Source organism: Balearica regulorum, chromosome 13 (assembly GCF_011004875.1).
Source record: "Balearica regulorum gibbericeps isolate bBalReg1 chromosome 13, bBalReg1.pri, whole genome shotgun sequence".
Classification (NCBI taxonomy): domain Eukaryota; kingdom Metazoa; phylum Chordata; class Aves; order Gruiformes; family Gruidae; genus Balearica; species Balearica regulorum.
The window spans coordinates 21282796-21303094 of NC_046196.1; the positions used below are offsets into that span (position 1 = coordinate 21282796).

Sequence of the window (20299 nt, forward strand, 5' to 3'; positions counted from 1 at the left end):
GCTCAGATCCAACCTGCACCCTCTTGAGCTGCTCCTGTAACAGACCTGGTAATGGGAACCAAACCTCTGCAGCAAGGCTGACAGCTCTGGATCAGGATCTGTCCTGCAGCTCTGAGCCTTGCAACTCAGAGATGCTCGTGCTGATGGTCAGAGATGCAAACCTGGCTGGTCCTGGACCCACAGGGGTGCTTATCTTTTAATTTTTTGTACTCATTTTTGTTTTTTTTAATGTGTCTTGTCTTGTAAAATCCCAACTGTTTTAAATGATATCAGTGACTTAACAGGTTCATTCTTTCAGCCTTTGGTGCTCCCTGCACAGACCTATCATTTTTTCAGATCAACTGCTCTTTAATTTCATGAGTGGCTCCACTCTTGCTTTGTGTTTTGAGGGGGCTTTCCTCCTCTGTTTTTGAAGCCACGTGTTTATTACAAAGCTGGTCTTTCATGGGCAAGAGGGTTTCTCAAGGATAATCTGCAAGAGATGTTTGGGACTGGTTTTGTTGCTGGCTCTGATTTGTGGTAGTTCTTGGGATGTGTGAAAGGTGGGAAGAGGTGCAAAGGAAGAACCTGAGGAGCTCATTTAACGATTCAGCTTGGACAATCTCTATGTGGAAAATGAAAATCTGCTTCTCTGCTCCCACTACCAAAATGTGATGTGCTGGGAGTCAGCGTGGAGCCCTGGCTCATGTAAGAGCTGTAGAGTCTGGCAGTACCAATGCAGCAGAGAGCAGAGGCTCTTTTTAGGGATGCATTAGGTCCCAGGACAGCCTCTCCGTGGCTGTTCTTTAACAAAACTCCCAGTCTTTTTGGCAAAGGATCTTTGGATTTAAATGCAGTCGAATATTTGACTAGGGCAAAAGGCAATCCAGCAGTCCCTTCATAAGCAAACCAGCAATTGCTTTGGGATTTTGCTTGAGTTCAAACTTAGCAGTTGTGGCTCTTGTATGGTTGAATTGGCAGCTGCCCAGAGCAGATAAAGCCCCATTCAGCTTTGGTTTTTTTTTCCTTGGCGCCTGCTTCAGTTTGTGACTCCCTTGCACAGCAGAGCTGGTGCCTGCAGACTGCCCCAGGGAGCTGCACCAGCTGCCCTGGTGGGGGCAAGGAGACCAGCTCGTCCCTTCAGTGCTTCACAAGCGATAAATAAATCAAACTACTTATTTTACAGCACTGCTTCTGAACACACTATGGTGCTTTGTAGCTGCTGTGATTGTGCCAGGTGCTCCTTATGGGCTCAAGTTGACACACGTGTCATGGGCTGGGTTTTTCCCTTCCCTGTGTCCCACTTACAACTGTTGTGTTTTCTAATCTTCTCTCCTTTGTTTCAAATCACAGAACCAGATGTTGGTGTTTGGAAGTGCCCTGCAGGAGATACGCACAGTCCCAGCAGCTCTAGTACAACCGACTTGCTGTGAAGCCAGGAGCCAAGGAGACCAGTCCTACTGCAGATGGAGCTGCCAGGAGCTGCAAATGCTGAGCAAGCTGTTTATGGACCAGGTTAAGCACATGAGGATGGGTTTTTCTTGATCTGGAGAAGTTGAGGGGAAAGACTGCTTGTGTCCTTGGAGCTGATCTTGCCATGGATGCTCAGGTATTGCCAGGGTTTTAAATAGCAGTGCTTCTATGTGTTTAGACTCTGAAGGAGGTCCTGTTCCTTGGGTGGAGGGGAGGAGGACCTGGTACTCCCCAGCCTGTGGTGCCCTGTGGCACTGGGTGGGATGGAGAATGCCCTGGAAGGACCCTGCCAGCTGGGAAGAAGAGCTGGGTGTGAGAGGAGACGCTGACCCCTGCTCTGCCTCTGTGACTGTGAAGGACCACTAAGCCTTGGTCCTACAGCGTGGTGGTACTGTAGCATGTTTCTGTCCTCAATATCATGGCGGCTTAGATGGTTTTTAGCTGCCAGAGGAAACATTGAGGCCAAGACTAAGGATTAAGGTCGTGTCAGCCCCAGGAACAGCTATCAAACCATCCTGTAACTGCGTAGGTGATCAGTGCCCTTGAAGGTTGTCCGCTTTCTTGTTTAGGCTGCGATGGTGTGGCAGTACCCTGCCGAGTCGGGCCTGAACCTCCACCCAAAATCTACCCTTCTTCCTGTGGCATAGTCTCGTGGCAATCACCAGGAGATAACCTCCATGTCAGAGATTCCCCTCAAACTGTGATTAACTTCTTGTGGCTTGTAAATTTTCTTCTGCATTTACACAAAGACAGCTGGCTGAATTAAATGCTCTCATAGTATTAAGGAAAAAGAAAACCTAGGAGCATTGCATGTGTCGGGGTCAAGGGCTTTGTTTTGTTTTAAAAAGCAGTAGGGGCGGGAATCAACTTAGTCTTTTTGGATTTCATGCACAGCTAATGTCAGGGTGTCCAAAATGTAGGCATTTGAAATATTGTCTTGATTTAGAAAAGGAGTAGAGAAAGCAGTTCAGGGTTTGGAAGTGAGATGTAAAATAAGAAAAAAAAAAAGGAAACAAAACAGATTCCCAACATTGGAATAAAAAGGCAGAAAGCAAACCCAGGGCTGTGCTACCAAAAAAAAATAATCAATGTTCTCTGCAATGTGGGATTGCATGGTGTAGAGGAAGGCAGGGGAAACATGGCTAAATGGAGCCAACTTTATTTTCCTTCTTTCTCAGAAGAAAACAAGTATGAATGCTGCTTGGATTAAAGAAGATTATGGGCTGCACGTTTGGGACTTCATGAAGTTGCAGTTGGGTAGGTGATCTCACTGCAGTTATTTGGTAGGAAATGTTTCAATAGCATCTAAAATGGTTTGAGTCAGTCCTTTCTTTAACTGGGTGCTGGAGTTCTTCCTTCCTGGCTTATGGTGGGGGTGGTGGATGCTCCCATCTGATTGTGTATGCTGCCTGTGCCAGCACTTCCCTCCTCTTCCCGGATCCTCATCGCGGCCCTTGTCTTTGCCTTTGCTGTGGCTCTGCATCCTCTGCAAGACACCAAACGTGTCCAGTTATTCTGTGAGTTTGATCTGGTGAGCGCAGCAATGATGATGGCAAAGATGTGTTTCTGACGTGCCTGGTTCAAACCCCCCTGGGGCTCTGGCTCGGTGTCCAGAAGCTAGATGGTGCCTGTGCCGTCAGGTCTCATCTCGGGGCTTGCAGCAGGGCTTCTGGGGACACGGGCTGACCGTACTCAGTGTCCTTCTAGCACTGCAGCGCAGGAGAGGTTAATAATGCAAGATGCCTGCCTGTTGCCCTTGGCTGTACGCTCCTGTGTTTCTGCAGAAGAGCTGTGTAAACAGCATTTCCCAGGGGATGGGGGGGGAAGGATTTTCAGCCCTGTAGAGCAGCTCCCTGCATGGACTAAGTTATCTGTGCCTCTGACAAGAGCAGGGCCAGCAGCCTGGCTTGGTCAGACCTTGCTAGGATGGAGAAGGGTGGCTTGTCTGAAGTGCTGAGGTGGCTGGCTGGCGTCTGTACTGGGTTGTGTGCATGCATGATCCCCTCGCAGCTTCCTCGGGTCTAGCTGCAGTCTGTGCTGCTTGAGATGTGTCCTCCTTTGAGTCAGAAACGCAGGCAGCCATCCGAGCGGGAATCAGGAATGATGGCTCCAGGCTGAACTTAATAGTGACAGCTGGATATTGTGAAGGAAAACAGAGGTGAGCTCATGGGGCAGAGAGGGTGATGGCAAGGGAGGAGAGGGGCTCGTTGGTCCCTGTGGGAGCAGAGATGGGTATGGACAGCCCCGGGAACAGAGAGGGGGCAGTCCTGAACATCTGTGGTGCTGTGAATTTCAGCTTCTGGGCTCTCTCTTCTTGAAAGTGTGGGTCTCCCCGAGGGAGATGGCTGATGCTTCATTTTTGGCTAGCTTACAAGCTGCCTTTGAGCTAACTGGTAAGCTCTGTCCTGAGGAAGGAGCCTGGAAGAGACTTGCTCTTCCCTCCACTTCCCTGCATATCTGGGCAGCAAGCTCAGAGAGGGGATGGCCTGTCTTATGACTCTTCCATCTCCAGGCATGGCGAAGTCCCAGGACTGGGTCAGGAAGTGGTGGCTGCCGTCTTCTACATCCTGCAAGGCGACCTGAACGATGTGTGTAGGCTTCCAAAATATGTATGCCCATATTGATTTGAATTCCAGGTCTGTTGCTGGTCAAAAATGGCAGCTTGGCAGGGTTGCCTGCTGTCTGTAGCCATCAAGAGCCATGCTTATGGTGAAGGAGCTACAGGACAAGCTGGCTGTGGCCCCCCCTGCTCAGCTGCCAGCAGTCTGGCTGGTAGCATAGACCTGCAGTGACATCTCCCCACTGTGCTCTCTGGGAATGCAGTGTATTCCTATCCTCAAAGTCCCTGTTGACTAGAAAAAGTAATCATCTGCGGCGTTCACCAGCTCTGCCATCAGAAATTAGACTGCTTTGGCAGAATGCATGTGTCTTGCAAAACATCAGAACCCCCCCAAGGGCTTTGTGTGCAAAAGCGGAGAATCAGATAAAGCTGCTTTTTGCAGAGAGCACCAGTCCCCTTCTGCTTGATGGCCAGGGTCTCCGCAGCTCCCCTCTCATGGGGCTGCGTCAGCTATCCCCTGCTGCCTGCCAGGATTTTGGCTGGGTGTTTAAGGCCCCGGCAAAGGGAGTTTCCCTCCCTCAGGCTGGGAGCAGGTTTTTGCAAGGGTTACCTGGGCTCTCCCTCTAGCGACAGGCTCTGCAGGGAGGCTGAAGAGCCTGTTTGAGCCAGGAATGGGGCTGGGACCCTCTGGGTGCTGTGATTCTCTAGCCTGGGTGGCTGAAATCAGCTCCCGCAGACTGTTGTGGTGTGCTCTTACCAAGTGGTGACCTCCTAAATGCTGTAATTTGGAATTTCTACAGTGATAAACCGTGTTGCTGTGCATGCTGGTGTAGTTGCCGTCCAGTTGATGGGCTTGGATAAGCCCAGGGTCTGGCAACAGCAGATGGAGATTTGCCTGGAGTTATGTATGGGAAGTGGGGAGAGGAGCCACGGAGAAAAAGGGTTTGGAGTCAAGGTGCTTAAAAAAAATATATATAAAAAAATTTGGCTATGTTTCTCCCTGTCCAGCATGTTTGAGCTCCCCTGTCCCAGGCTTCTCTTGTACTGTGAGCTCTGATTTACTTTGGGTTGAACTCGTCTAGGAAAAAAACCCGACTGCCTAAACTTGGGCAACATCTGTAAGATCTTGATGGGTCTTCATCTATAGGAGAAAATCCATTGAAATAGCCCGGCTATGGTATCCATATCACAATGTCCACCTGGTAAAATGGGGCTGAAGAAGCTGACCTTTGCCTGCTGATCTGAGGCTAATGGAAGGAAAGCAGTGGCCAGGAAGAACATCTTCCCCTGCTCACCTGACCCCGGAGCCCTGCCTTTCCCTCTGTTGGCTAATGACTGGCTCGTCTCAGTCGGGAACATAAAGGAAAAATTAATCTGCCCATAGCATGTAACTCCAAGGTTGAAGTATGGTGGGAGGAGGAGGAGCCCAAGTTGTGCTGAAGGCACCGGCGGGTGATGTGTCGCATACCAGGGTGACTTTTTAATGCATCCATTTGTATTTTGTTGCTCAGTCCTTGGAAGAGACTGTATGGTGAGTATCGGGTGTTCTGTGATGTGCCTTGCCCAAAGGCTTGCTGATACCCAGGAACACGATGCGTGCGCTCCCGGGTGAAGTGCACCAAGGGCTGTGCGCCTTCTCAGGTCTTCAGGCGGGAGCCTTTTTGTTTGAGAGGCAGTGCAGGAAGATGAATAGATGACATGTTCTTTTAGGTAATTATCTCACACTTTGCAGTGCCATGGCATTTTCCCAAGGCTTGGAGTTTGAGGTGTCCTGGACTGATTCTTAATGAAACACTGGTGATGCTCGCTATGAAGCAAGATTTAATCTCCAGATATCAGATTTGGAAGTGCTCTTATTTGCCATCTTATGCAATTTAAATTTTCCACTCTGGCAACAGCCAGTTCTGTTTTCCTAGTTGCGGAAGCATCTCAGGCCTTGAAAATGAAAGTGAAGGATTTGAGGAGAACTCAGCAAGCACTGACCTGTGTCAGAGCCTGCGCAAGAGCACAGGGCAGAGGCACTTGGGTGACTTGCTGGTTTGTATGTTGGTGCCAGCCTGTGCTCCGAGCCCTGCTGTGGACAGGCTGGGAGGCGTGGGATGCCAGTAAAGCAGGTGAGCTGGTTCAGCTGGGGTCCAAGTTATCACAAAGTGAGCAGGAGAGAAGAGCAGAAAGTCCCTTTTGAGGGCAGTGCTGACACCTCTGTGGGCTGTGACTTAATTTTTAGGATATAATGACATACTGGGTGTTTCCAGGTGGTTTGTGGCTCTTTGATCTACTCCTGCATGCTAGCTTAGACCTGGGAGAAACACTTTGAGTTCTGCCGTGTGTTTCTCTGTTTCAGGATAACACATGGGGATGTGGCTGTGCTGAAGCTGGGAGGCTGTTAGAAGCGATTTCACTGCATGCTTGCTGTGGTCATTGTGTGCTTTCCCTGAGCTGCTGCTACTGCTTTGAGACAAGGCACCGCTAGCCAGGCGTCTCCCGTGTCCCATGTCCCTGGTTTCTGTGGTCCTGGGGCAGGAGTAGGTGGGTAGGAGCTCCCTGCTGAAGCTGTGCGGGCTTTTGAAGCAGTTTGGCAGGTCTGGGCTCTCCTGATGCTTTCTGGGTCTCCCCTCCACTGAGCCGGCAGACCCTGTGCTGGAGCAGGGGGACCCCAGGCAGCCACCGCTCCTCTGTGGGGACTGGCTGGGCGCTGAGCATCCCTGTCCCCTCTGCCTCCGTGTCCGTCATCGTGTTCCGAAGTGCCGCCGCCAGCGTCTGTGTTCCGCTGTTGCCATGGCGGTGTTAGGGCTGGCCAGAGGCCCCGTTGCTTCAGGAAGGAAGGCAACAGCCTGGCTGGAGGCGAGGATCCGGTGTGTGAGTGTGTCCCCACGTCCCCCTGGGAGTAGGAAAGGTGGGGGATACTGGTGACCACCCCGTGCTGGGGTGATGGTGGCTGCGTCCCCTCCCCAGCTGAAATACGGAGGGTGGCTTTCAGTGCCCAGACTGCTCGGCCCCGGGAGGGAGGGCTCAGGAGCGGGGCTGAGCAGACACCCGGGAGCTCGGGGTGACACCCCCTGCCCCACACAGTGTGCCCGATGAGGAGGAGAGAGGCGGGGGGGGTGTGTATGGCAGGGCAACCCCAACATCTGGCAGGAGGCTGTGCTCACCCTCCTGTGGGATCTGTTTCCCTGCAAGGAAGCTGCTTTTTTGGGGGGAGGCAGCCTGTGGAGCAAAGTGGGGGCTCTCGCCCTGGGGGAGAGGCACCGGGAGGCTGCAGCACTTTGTGTCGGGTACTGGGAGCTGGAGTCCTTTCTTCCACCCCTGGAGCTGGAAGTAGGAGCAAACTTCCCGAAGTTCGTTCGTTCTTTCCTCCCACGGGATGCAGATGTGACCGCATCCAGGCTGTGGGTTAAATGCGGAGGGGATGGAGGCTGCCTGCTGCACCGCTGCTGGTCTTGCTCTCCTCGTCTTTTGGATGGTTTGGTCTTAAATCTTTGTGTTGCAATGTGTAAATGAGGGCTTAGATTATTCTTGCTCTGTCTGTAAGATGCTGTGAAGGTTTATGATGGAAAAATGCAACAGATGGCCTAGCTAGAAGTGACTGCAAAGCTAACTCATCCCAACTATCCTTTCCTTGCATTTTAAATCAACAGGTGATTTTCTGAGAAGCGATTCCTGTATACATCTAGGGAAAATGCAAGGGCTAGACTGCTTCAGGGGGGTGCAGATGGCTCGTAACGTGTTGTCCAGCCTTGCCCCTTGACTGAAGGATGGGAAATAACTTGAAGTCAGTCAGCTCTGTAACGCCTCGGGGTTACAGCCAGTGCTGCAGTATTACAGTAGTAATCCAGTAGATACAGAATATTTACTATTCTGGCAGCCAGCAATGTGTGTGTGCTGGATAATTGGGTATGAGACTGGAGCCTGCCAAGGTGAGGTGGGGGGGGTGGTTATTCCTGCCTCCGCTTTTAGTTGTTTGCCTGTCTCCAGTTTGGCATCTTTAAATTCGATTGATGTTTATGTTCTTCCAGAGATTGAAACTCCTTTGTGAGAACTGGGCATGAATACATGTAACTATTTTGCTGAGAAGGTTTTGAAGATTGAGATTAAAACAGTTTGGCTGGGATTTGGGGTTCACAGGAGCGTTTCAGACAGCTTGGCTGATGCCGGACCTCTCAGGGTCCCGGCTGGTGACGGCAGCGGTTGGGATGTGAACATCACGCAGCCTGTGCTGTGCACCGCGGATTGATGCTGCAGAAGCCGAGAGATGGCTCAGAAAGGGAGAGAGGATGGTTTTTAGGGATGCTGGCAGTGCCCCACGTTCCAGCTGGGGAATGCAGAGGTGTTTGTTTCACCTTGGCTGTCCTTTGTTGAAGTCTAAGCATTTGCTCTGGAAATCACACGTGGAAACAATCTGATAGCCTATATCTTCCTAGAATTTCCATGAACTTGGGATCAGATCTTGACAGTAGCTACTGAAGAATGGCGCTGCTTTGCTAACCTGCTCCTCTGGATTCACCATGGCAGAGCCAGCTCTGACCGTGTGTGTGGCCGCTCGCCCCTGACCTGGGGATCCATTAATAGTTCCTTGTTTTCTGTTCTTCTGCCCCAAAGTTGCTGGCTGCATAGAAGCTCTGATGCATTTCAAACCAAAATGAAACATGGTCCGGATGCCGGAAAAAGAGTAAATAAAAAAGGGAGAGTTGATGCAAGTTGCAAAGCCAGGCTAGCAGAGATCAGATGCTGGGAGAGGCAGCTGGGAAAGGGAAAATACGACTAAATACTTAAGGCAGGAGCCGCAGTTGTAAATTATAGCGTGTGGAGCTCCAGCAGACCCTTGGAAGGGAGCTTGGTCCACCTCACTGTCAGCTGAGAATTGAAGTTTATTAAAAGAAATAACAGAAAGGTATAACACTAGGCTCCTATTAATTATCTCAGCTATGATAGAGCTTTTGTAATAAATTGCAGGATGACAGTACCGAAGTGATATAGTACAGAGGGACTGGAATATAAAGGTGACAGGTGAGGCTTCCTGGGGAGCAAGACTTGATTTAGAAAGCACTGAGCCACTTAGCAGTGGGCTGGCAGGGCAAGAGAGTAGTCCTGGAAATTCTTCTTCTCCTTTCCTGGCTTCCTTGAGATGCTGTTTATATGGTAATTATAGCTAAGCAGGTGATTTCTAAGCAAGAAATGTGATCTTGCTACTTAAACCTGAACAGGGCAAGATGATTTAGCTGAACAAAATTGTTCAATAGCATCCTGATTCTCACGTTTAGCAGATCTCCTCTCTCGCTCTTCCAGCCAAGTGTAATAGAAAGGCAAATTAACCAGTTACTCCAGAGAGAGATGGTGGAAGGGAGAGGAGGATTTATTGTGTATACTGAAGCAAAATTCAGCCACTCGTGTGTGCTCCTACAAGAAAAGCTGGGTATAGTGTATTGTAGTGCAGAGTGTGCTGGTATATCCCCAGCCTTTAAGTTTGGAGGGTGATCAGTTGGTATCAGACCAGCTCCGAGGTTGGTGCTGCTGCTTCGGCACAGGTGACATGTGGGGTCCCTTGAAATAAGAGCACTGCCATGTGGCATAGTGACAGCACAGGACCTGTGTGGATGTGAAGCTGTGCCTTTACACGAAACTCCTTTTTCCTTAATGCCCATTAAGAAATTTGCTGTTTATTCTTAATTTCCTGTCTCTTTCAGCACAGCATCATCAGAGAGCCGTTCAGTTTTGGTTTAGAGGGAAGCTGTTGGACATGGGCACAAAGGGATTTGGATGCTTTAGGGCCATATCGAAGTACTCACATCAACTTTTTCCTCAGTACAGCTTTTGCTGAGCTCACAGGCGCTGAAGGGCCTCTCTGTGCTGTTGAGCCTTCTGAATTTTCCAGGTCCTGGCACCACTGAGCTTGCATGAAGCCCTGTCTTGTGCCTACTGATACTTTGGCCGTACAGCCTCAGCCTGTATCACGAGCCGGGTAGTGTTCAGAGATTAATGTTGCTGCCCTAAAGAGGTGAAGGTGCTTCTCTTTACCCCTAATGTAGCTCATAACCAAAAATACTCACCTGGGAGCAGAGCGATCCTGTGCAGACCCTTTTTTTCTGCCTAGCCTGAAGCAAGGAATCTGTAGTAGCTGTGAGCCCACATCATGAAATAAATCTTTTCCTTCAGTTTTGAAGATCCTGGTCACCGATACTATTTCCCCCCGCCCCTGGAGAGGAAATATGCATTGCATATTTAGTCATTAGCTAAAAGACTTTGTAATCCAAGAGCAGAGCCCCCCAGCTGAGACTTCTCCGTAGCTCTCAAGCATCCAGGCTTTTTCTCACTTGATTTCTCTGTGCAGCAGTGCTAGGAGATGTGGAAGTGACCTTGTCTGGGCTGACAAGCAGGCCTAAGGAATGGCTTTGACCCCCTCTGTCAGTCTGGGAGAGCTCTGGGAGAGCTGGAAAAAATAGATGGTGAGTTCAATAGCAGGAACGTGGCCAAGCGTGGGAGCGGGGTGGTTGGGGCTGAGAGCACATCGAGGTACCAGCATTAGGTTTGGCATCGGGGTGCTGAGGTGCTGACAAGCTTTGGATGGGTTTCGTGTCGCTCTTACAATGCAGTGCTGTGAAAATACTTTGTGGCCTGCAGTTTCCCTTGCTGACCACCTGAGGCTTCTCCGGCAAGTCCTTGGAGCATGAAACCTGGCTCCGGGTGTGCTGTTTGCCTGCAGCAGGCACGAGTCACTTCTCTCCTGGGCAGGTGAGGCTCTAACACTGCTTGTAGGGTGCTGGAGCTGTTGGGAAGGAGCACGAGGTGGCGGCCCGGTGAGTGCCTCTCAGACCAAACATGAGACTTGATGGGTCTCACCTTGGCGTCTGTCTCCAAGTTGTGCCTGCTGAGATGGGGAGTGTCACCCACCATCCAGTTTCCTTTCCTTATAGCACTAGTTGGTGCTATGAGTGCACAAGGGTGTCGCATCTGAGGTTTCTTTGCCTGAGCTTTCCCGTTTCCACTCAGATTTGTGGCTGGACACCATGTGAGAGGTGTTTGGGAGCGCGTTTCCACAGGCTAGCTGGCTGGAGAGCCACTTAATTTTCAGAGCTCAGATCCTCCCTGACTGGATTCTAAACCCCCAAATAACAAATGTTGGCTTTTAAACAGAGGGTTTCCTGTTCCCTGCCAAGCAGATGTGATGATTTGCTTTGCCTGTGGCCGAGTGTCTCATGAGAAGCTTTTGTTTGTAGCATATGCTGCGCTGAAATTGCGTGAAGCTCCCTGGCAGCTGAGATGCTCTTGTAAGTTGGGTGTCCTTGGCTGGTGTGTGTGTATATGTGCACAGTTAATTGGAACAAGCTCATCAGATGGGTATTCACCAGGTGCAAGAACAGAGGACAGCCCCAAAGGTATTGTCGGAGCTGTGGCAACACGGTGATTTACCTGCTCTCTTTCGCATTGATGTGATCGGGGTCCTCCCTGGGCGAGCAAAATAGAAATTCAATTCTTGCTTTGTAAGTCAGCGTGGAAACTTTTTTCTTTACCCCTTAAACAAAGAAATTATTAGCTTGTCTGCAGTGTCTAAATTAATTTATCTGAAGCTCATGGAACATTAACAAATGCTGCTCTAAGGCGTACTTTCTAATACTGCCACAATCATTCACTGCAGAGTGAGATGTTTAAGAAATAGATGGGCTACAGTGATTTGCAAGGCTGTAACTTTATTGAGGCATTTTAGTGGCATTGTAAACCACTGGACTAGAGACCAAGTCGACCAATTACAGTGGAAAATTCAAGGCAGAAAGCATAGTCTCCCCTCTAGCCTAGAGCCAAAGAAATCCCAAAGCCACAAATAATTGAACGTGCATCTGTTCTTTTGGTGTGGAACTGGTTAAGGTGGTAACCCCCTGCTCTTTACTGGGTTAGCGGACCTTTCCCATCATGCTACTTACAGGATGAGAAACTGCTGTTTTGAGAAGCTTCTCTGCACAGCACCCTGAGCCTGTGCAGCATCTCCCTGTGTTGGAGCAGGAGGAGCTCAGCAGCAGAGAAACAACCAGACTTTAGCTATTGTCAGGCTCTGAGCTGTCTCCTTCCTTGAGACCCTGGTAAAATCCTCCTGCTCTGCCTGGCAAGGCTCTAATGGTTGAGGAGAGGTGGTGCTGGGCAGCCCAGTTTCCAAGTCCTGGCAGTTGCCTTCCAGGTTCCCCTGGGCTCTTGGAAGCCACCAACCTGGTGACCATTATTGCTGCTGGTGGAAGCACAGTCACACCAACGGTTCCCTGGCCGACTCCTGTCCCTCCAGGCTGTGCCCAGCCACCAAACAGCTCGTGGTGATTCAGGAAGCAAGACTGGACACTACCCAGAGTGAATCCTCCTGGAGAAGCATGAATTACCTGTCCTAAGGTAGTGTCTGGCCACCGGGCAGGAAGGGAGGCAGTTTTGTTGGCAGGAGGGCCAACAGCAGGGATGCAGCAGCTGTGTGATGCTCAGCAGGATTTAACTGGTCTAAGAGCAAGTCCGGGGAGGCGGAAGGGTTTTTAATGGATTCTAAAATTGCTGTGCAGCTTGCAGTGATGGTAGAGATTTCTGGCTTCGCTGTGGATACTGGAGTAGAGGGAGTCTTGGGGAGGAGGCTGAAGCTTGGATGTCCTTGGTGATCTTCAACTTGGCACCCACTTCTGATACATCTGGGTTTCCTGAGACATTTCTATACCAGCCATGGGCATATTTTTTTTTCAATTCTTTTCTGGGTGGTCCTAGCTGTTGTGTCCTGGCAGAGTCAGTTCCCCTGCCCAGGCTCGGGGTGTTTGTGCTCTGAACCCAAAGCTGAGGTGCCAGAGAGGTCCGTGCCCTGAACCTGGAGCAGAGGGGGAAATGCAATCCATCCTTATGTTTCTGGGATGGGTAGAGGGCTGTTTGAGGGAGGGAAGATAGGGTTCTCCCCCCACCAGACAGGGGTGATGGGCTGGAGATGTGCTGAACAGGATTAATTTCAAGTGAAGCAAAATTACAGGTCGAAAATTGGAACAAATAATCCAGTTGTTCTCAAGACCCAATAATAAAACATTGAAATTCAGATTAATGTTGTATCATCATCATTAGATTTCTCTTGAAAAGCAGTTATTTCCAGCTTTAAATCCTAGCTCTTGCTGCAGCACGTTCTCGTGTGTATAGGACAGTGCTGTGCTCTCTTGTTTCTTGCAAAAGGAACCGGCAGCCTTGTTGTTTCCTAACGCTGTAAAAGGCCCAGCACCACAAACATGTACAACGCTGTAGCTGTTTGAGTGAAGGGATGAAGTTACTGCCTGGCAGGATGAGGGTCAAACTTGAGAGGGAGGGAGTGGTCATCTTTGTATAGATGATATCTTGCTGTATATAGCAAGTCCACACAAAAAAAAATGATGTGGAATGGATGGAAGCAGGAAGGAGTATGATCTGTGATTTTATTCAATGTTAGGATCCAAAAAATTTTAGAGTAGAGCTGAGTTTGAGAGCACTGGTCTTTCACATCCCAGAAAATAAGTGTGCAAATCTATATGTTCCTTGGTCTAGTTAGCCAGGAGGGGAGCGTAAAATTATTTCTAGTCCAAAGTAGTGCTTAATAAATGCTGTGCATGTTTATCTTTGATTTTTTTTGTGGGTGCTTGAGACCTGCTTTCTGGGGTGGCTGTGTCTTCTTGCCCTTTCTTGCACGCCCGCTTTGTGTGACGCGGACAGAGGTGCTTGGCAGGCTGGTGACTGGAAGAACAACGCACCTGGACCGGTTAACCCGTGCTCCTTATAGGGTAGGGGTGCTGGAGAAGAGCTGCTGTTAGGATAAAGTCTGAAGTGTCCCTGCTTTCACATCTGTTGCGTTTATATTTGAGCTAATTGCTCATATTCCTTTAATCGTTTCATGCTTTTATTTCTGCTGTTACAGCCTCTAATGCCTGTAGGGAGCCTTGAGTCTGGGTGTTAACAAATGAAAATTAGGGCCCTCATTCTCCATGGAGAAATGCTCTTGGGCACTTGGTAATTTCATGCCTGGAAGGAGTCATATTTGCTGGGTAATTTTTGTAACTTAAAACAACCAAATTAGCCTTGAGAAACTATAGTTCTTAATCAGAGTATTGAACTCTATGCTCCATTAGTTAGAAAAATCACAAGGCTCCTTGCACAAAGGATGGACATTTGGTTGGCAACGTAGGAAAGGGGTCTGATTTTTTTGTTAATGTTTGAGGGAGCAGCGATCCCTGGGTTTAAGGTTGTTCATAATACTCTGAGCACTTAATAGGGTCAGGCACAAAGTCACATCAGGTCAGCTGCTCTTGTGAAATGGAGCAGCTAAGTGACATTTACCTTCCTTCTGTTCCCACCAAAAAAAACTTTTAAAGAGTAATAAAGCTTGGATACTAAGAGAGATTTGGTTAATAATTCCAGTAAATGGAGTTCCAAAAGTAATGGAAGAGGGGGAAGGTGAGAAATGCCAGCAGGCCCTGGGGGGGTGTGTGGCTCGTGGGGCTGCACCCACAGCAAAAGGCTGTTTTGGCTCAGGAATATCTGTTCTGGGGTTTTACGTCTATGGATCTTAACTCTGCCACCTAAATGAGGTCTAATCGTGAGAAAGGGAGGAGAAAGCCTTGTGTTCTGTTTAGGGAGGATGCCTGGAGGCACAGCTGTATCCTTTGGGTCTGCTGTGAACGGGATTCTGGAGTTTCAAAGTCCCATTGTTGCTCCTTCCAGGTGAGCTGAGACATGGCCACCGGCAAGATCCATCGGTCCATGGGGTCCTCCAAAATGGCTGATGGATTCCAGAGCAAAGTGGTAACCCCTCATAACCCGAAGCTAGTCCGAGAGGCGGAGGAGTGTGTAACTGTAAGTACCTGCTGTGGCCGGGTAGGAGCTGTGGTAAGGCTGGAAACTCGCCCTCCTCTGCCTGCCCATCCTGTTGTCTAGCAGCACTGTGAAGGTAGATGCCACCTCCCTGTCTCTTTGCTGCCATGCTTCTGTTGGAGGTGGCTGTCATGCTGCAGTGGGAGATGGACTGCATGCTGGAAGTCCAGAGTCTTGCCTGGATGCGCCACTGGAGCCAAGTTAAACGAAGTTACTGGGCGTTGCACTGGGATAGCTGAAGCATGAGGGTGCTTCTTCCCATCCTCTTTGTGTGGGCAGCAATATCTTCTGTCACGTAGGCATACTTGTCAGTGCTGCTCTGGCCATACCTGCCCTCCAGGCAGCTGGGCGTGTGGTGAGCTGCTCAAACTCTGCGTGAAGACTTGAGACACACGGGTGGTCCCAGATAGAACAGGTTCCAAACCAGTTATACCTCGTGTCCTGTGTGGAGCACGGATCCAGCCCTGCAGACAGTCATGGAGTCAGGGCAATTCCTCCTTCCCATCCACAAATGTCCTTTTTGCTGACTGGAGCTCGTTTGACTGGAGATGACCTCATGCTGAGGCTCTGTCAAGGAGATGTCTCTGTATACTTCTGTGGAGGGTGCTGTGAGGCCAGAACAGAGAGAAAACAAGTGCTAATTAAAGAGATAACTAAACTTGGACCCATTCCTCTCCACCTCAGTCTTGGCACAACGCTGCTTCTCTGCTTTCCTCCGATTCATCCAGCAGTGACATCTCCACATGCGTGTTGGTTGCGAGCGTTGTGCGAGGATGGAGTTAGGGGATTTCTGATAACTCCTCCCCACTCTCTTCAAAGGTCACTGGTTCAATCCAGCAAAACTAAAGAGGAAACAAATGCCTGAAGAGCAAAAATCCTCAAATGTGTCACATCAAATCGTGAAGGAGAAGCTAATGGGACAGAGCCACTTGGTTTAGAGCATGTGTATTCCGCTCTGTATCATTAATTTACTGATGTTAAATAATTCAGCGGATAACTTTCAGGACTTCTAGGACTATCCTAGTGGCTGTGATCACAAATTATTTATCTGTGGTGCTCGAACAAGAAAAGCCTTTCTGAACAAAGGCGTTTCTGTAGCTCTTGCTGGTGTTTTGCCTTTCAGGTGACTCCCTCTGCCTTCCTGAAGGAGATGTCTCTTACCACTGAGCAGAGGCTGGCCAACACTCGGGAGATGAGGCGGCCCCGGATTATCCAGCTTCTAGACATGAGTGAAAGCTCCTGTCACAAGGTAGACCTTTTCCTGCCCTTTTCCTTGCCGTTTGATGTGACATTTGAAGAGGGTGCGTGCTTGTGACAGGCTCGCCTCCAGCTTATCTAAATACCTCGGCAACTAGGTCCTGTTGTCCTTTCAGACTGGTGGTGGAGTTTTTTCTGCTGGGGGGGAAAAAGTAAAACATTTTTCCCTGGTGAGATGCTGAAGTCCTGGTCAGTGCTAAGCCAATAACCTCTGCTGAAGTTGGGTTTTCTTGGGTTTAGCTGCCGTTGCTAAAGCACGATGCCGGGAGAAGGCTGGGGCAGGACGCAAGGGCACGAGCTTGCCATTTGCCATCCTCCCTCTGAAACAGCCAGCTCCTCTCTCGCTTTGTAGTCAGTGTCAGACACTCGGGGTCACGAGACCCTCAACGGTAGCAGCATTGACCTTTGGAGGCTGTGGGCCCTATGGTGATTACTCCAGATGTAACAAAACCCATTAGCAATAATGCTTTGGGTTGGAACAAGATGTGTGACCCTTAAAAAAAAAAAAGGGTGTTAGGTTTGGAGGCTGCAGGATCCTGCCAGATGTACAGGGGATTTGCCGTGGGCAGAGTGGGGTGGATGTGCTTTATCTGGATCAATGTTTACTTAGATGTATGTTTAAAGCTGCTGCTTTTACAGGACTGCTCAGTATGACACAGTCCAAATGGGCAGATTACTGAGGTAGGCTGTTAAGCGGAAAATTGCTAGCAAGAGACCTGTAACAAATTGGTTAAGGATTGCCCTAGACAGCGCGGGAGGTTGGGAACGTGTTGGACGAGTGAACAAATAACTGGCAGTGTGCTGCAGCTACCAGCTTCAGCGTGACTGAGACTTCTGTGGAGAAGCAGGAGACGTGCCGGTGTCTTTCGAGTGGGAACGGTGCGGCTGGAAGAGGGGAGACAAAGCAGGGAGGAATTTCTCAAAGTAATCCCTCTGTTCTGAAAGCATTTGCTATTTAGGTATATTTTCAGATGTGCTTCTGCAGTGGTATTAAATAAAATGGTAATAATAGAATACAATAAAGAATCCATTTAAAGCTCATGGAAAAAAGAAATAAAAAGGCTAGTCTTACTCAAGATGCTGAGTAATGCTGAGAAAAAAGCGGAACCTTATCACGATCCAGCATTCACCTCACTTGTCTCTTTCCTAACTACTGTGTTACCTTCTTTTTGGCCTTACCTCCCGTGGTACTGTTCTCTCCTCACTGGTTTCTAGGCTCTATATCAAAAAAAGGTATTTGGGGATGTGTGGGACTCGGTCTCTCTGTCTCAGAGTAAAGATCATCCCAAAATTGTCTCCCGTGGAGTCTCATGTAAATTGTTGGGTTTCGTTTGCTCCGTGAATGCTCGTGGCTCTTTCAGCCCATGCTCTGGAGCTGTGTGACCATGCTAGCGCAGGGCTCTGCTCGAGGTATGTGCCGCCTTGCATTTTGGAAAAGGGAACCTGGAGAAACACCTAAAAGAGCTTCTTAGCTTGAGCCTGCTCAACATGGCCAATGTAGGATTCTCGCTTGTGAATTTTTCTCCCAGCAGCTGAACCTCTCTCTGCTCTGTCTTGCGTCCACAGTTCTCAGCAGTTGACCTGGAACAGAGCTTGTTTCAGCCTTTCCCATCAGAGGTGATATTTCAGAGCTATGTCCCCTGCGAGGTCTACGAAGTGCCGCTGGTTCTGAGGAACAACGACAAGGTGAGTGCTGGGACGCGGAGGTTTAACGCTGTGTTGGAAGAGAACAGTGTAATTCGTGTGGTGTACAGCATAGCAAGCTGTCTGCTGCAGCGCAACGTGTCCAGAATAAAATGTCTCACCACCTTTATTTTGCGAGATGGTGGAAACGTTCCCATGCTGGGGAATTCTCCCCCTCGTTTTGGGGGTATCTAACCCAAAGGAGCTTTTCTAGTCAGCATCCTCCCCCTTGAAAGCCCTGGATTGATGGGAAAGCTGAGGGCTGTACAGCTCTTACCTGCTCTCATGCTTTACCTCGAGGATGGACCACGTCCTGGTGGCTCCTCAGTTACTCTGGGTTTCTGGCAGGGCGTCTCTGCCTCTCGCAGCCTGCTCAGCCGGCTCCGTGCAGCTTGCTGTCAAAGCACAGGGCTGAGTCTTCTCTGCTTTATGCTGGAATAAGTTATAATTAGTGGCATTAGCACTCCAGGAAAGGTGTTTTGAAACAGCAGTGGAAAGAGACTGATTTAGCAGAAGCAGTGGGAGGCCTTTAGGTGCCACTTAAGGCTCCTGCTAAACTTAATTTGGTTCTGCTTGGGTTTTTCTAAGACAACGTGGCTCTCTGCTTTCCCTTCGGAGAACCACAGCACATCCAGAGTAATGTGCTCTTGAAGGTCTCCACCTTTACTTGGGAAAAAAAAAAGTGATCACTTTGAGATTTCCCAAGAAAGCTGAGAAGGGAAAAGTTGAAAAATGTCAGCAATTTTGTTCTGCTGTAAAGAGGAAAATTGAGACCTTTTGGATTTCAGCAGGGGAAACATTTGCTCGAATGAGGCATGTGCCAAGAGCAAGCTGGTGGGAAAAGACAGGAGGGAGGAAAGGAGCTGAGTTAGAAAGTGTTCTGGGAGAGAACATTGTACGCACAAGGGTTTCTCTTGACATGTAACAGTAAGCGTATGGGAAGCAGAGAAAGGTCAGAAAAAGAAAGGTGTAATTAAAGATACTGTTCTGTAATGACGAATGATGTACATGTGAGAGGAGGGCAGGGTGGGAAGGTGTGGAAGAGCACATGAGTGGGTGATTTAACCCCCTCCCCAAATCTACCTGTTGGGGGAAACAAAGAAGTGGAGAAAAAAGGCTGTAGGGGCATTTTTGCAGGTGGATGAACAGCAAGAGAAGTCAAAGTATATTCTGAGATAACAGGTTTTGACAGGGACATGGTTGAAAATAGAAGACCCTTTGGCAAGGGAGGATGCAGGTGTGGTCCCTCGGTTATTCCTGGAGGGTACCGCGCCATTCCTAGTCTGGAGTTTAGCTTGGGAATATTGGAAAGATGCAGCGTGGATGCCCACGCCCAAGGGATACCATTTGTGTGGTCCACACTGTTTCTGGGCACTCTTTGCTGCAGGCATCCTCTTTCCTGATTAAAATGTGCCTCAGTTTCTTTTTTTCCTATGACTCTGCTTCATTCCCACCAAGTCTTTTGGCTTCAGCTGCTCCATTATCCATGTGGTACTTCAAAATGTTTCTCTTTGCCAAGTACCAGCCAACAGGCAAACAGTTAATTTGCTCTATTCATGCTTCCTCAAGTGGAAAAGCACATCTGCATCAACATTTCTGCCATTCCCAGTAAAAAATAATAAACTTGTACAGCTGCACCTTGGGATTTGTATGCCCTGTAGAGGGGCGGCAATGTGTGAACTGTTGATTTTTTCCGAAATGAATTAATTTTGAAGCTGAAGACCGCAACCATTGGACAGCACTCCTATAAAAGTAAGATCAGCTCTAAGGAAAATCCTTGACATATTTAAGTACACAAAGATAGAGATGGTAATCCTAAGAGACGTTGTTATATTCTAATTTTGTTGGCTTTTGGTAATGTCCTGGAGAAAAGCAAAGTTGTGCTCTGTTTCAGAGTTTTCTCACCAGTTTCCCAGACTCTGCACGGTAGCCTGAGGTTGTCTGCTCCATAAAAATCCGGGTAACAGCAAACTAGATTCTAAATAGAAGCTCTGTAATCATTCCAATACAGAAATGCTTTGGTACATACTTACTGCTCTTACCTGTGTGATGTAAAATTGCTTTTTCTGTCTTCAGGCTGCTCCTCACCACCCTCAAAGATGTTCTGGGTGGCTTTTGTTGAAGGTCTTAGCCACTTGTGCTCATCTCCCAAGGGACTTGGTGACCAAAATGTTTGTCTGCAGTGTGAAATTGGCTCCTGGAACTCGCTGCCCCAGGGTATTTCTGGTAGCAAAGGGTGTTCAGAGAGTTCAGGACTGCCTTGGCCATGAGTTATCAGGCTTGGGTGGGTGGTGAATGAATCTCCATTTTTCCTGAGCCTCCTGTGTGTTCGTTGTTTACCAGTGAAGCTGCTTCTCAAAATCACCTGTTTTAGACTTTGAGATTTGGAGCTCAGGAGTTGATGTGTGTGTGTTAGAAAATGCCTGTTTGCTGTCTCTCTGCTTGTGGTATCCCAGAGGGCAGAAACTTGCAGCGAGGTGCCTGCAGGGACTCCTGGGTGTGGGGAGG

At 49.0% G+C, this 20299-nt stretch overlaps 1 protein-coding gene across 1 annotated transcript in view; it reads left to right on the forward strand.

The window, feature by feature from the left end:
- The window catches only part of HYDIN (HYDIN axonemal central pair apparatus protein), a 161651-nt gene that overhangs the window by 8921 nt on the left and 132431 nt on the right, over positions 1-20299 (forward strand). The window contains exons 6-9 of the mRNA XM_075765790.1: positions 1333-1588; positions 14702-14833; positions 15975-16100; positions 17675-17794. Coding sequence (XP_075621905.1) covers positions 14714-14833; positions 15975-16100; positions 17675-17794 — 366 coding nt within the window. The 5' untranslated portion in view covers positions 1333-1588; positions 14702-14713. The remainder of the gene's footprint in view (positions 1-1332; positions 1589-14701; positions 14834-15974; positions 16101-17674; positions 17795-20299) is intronic.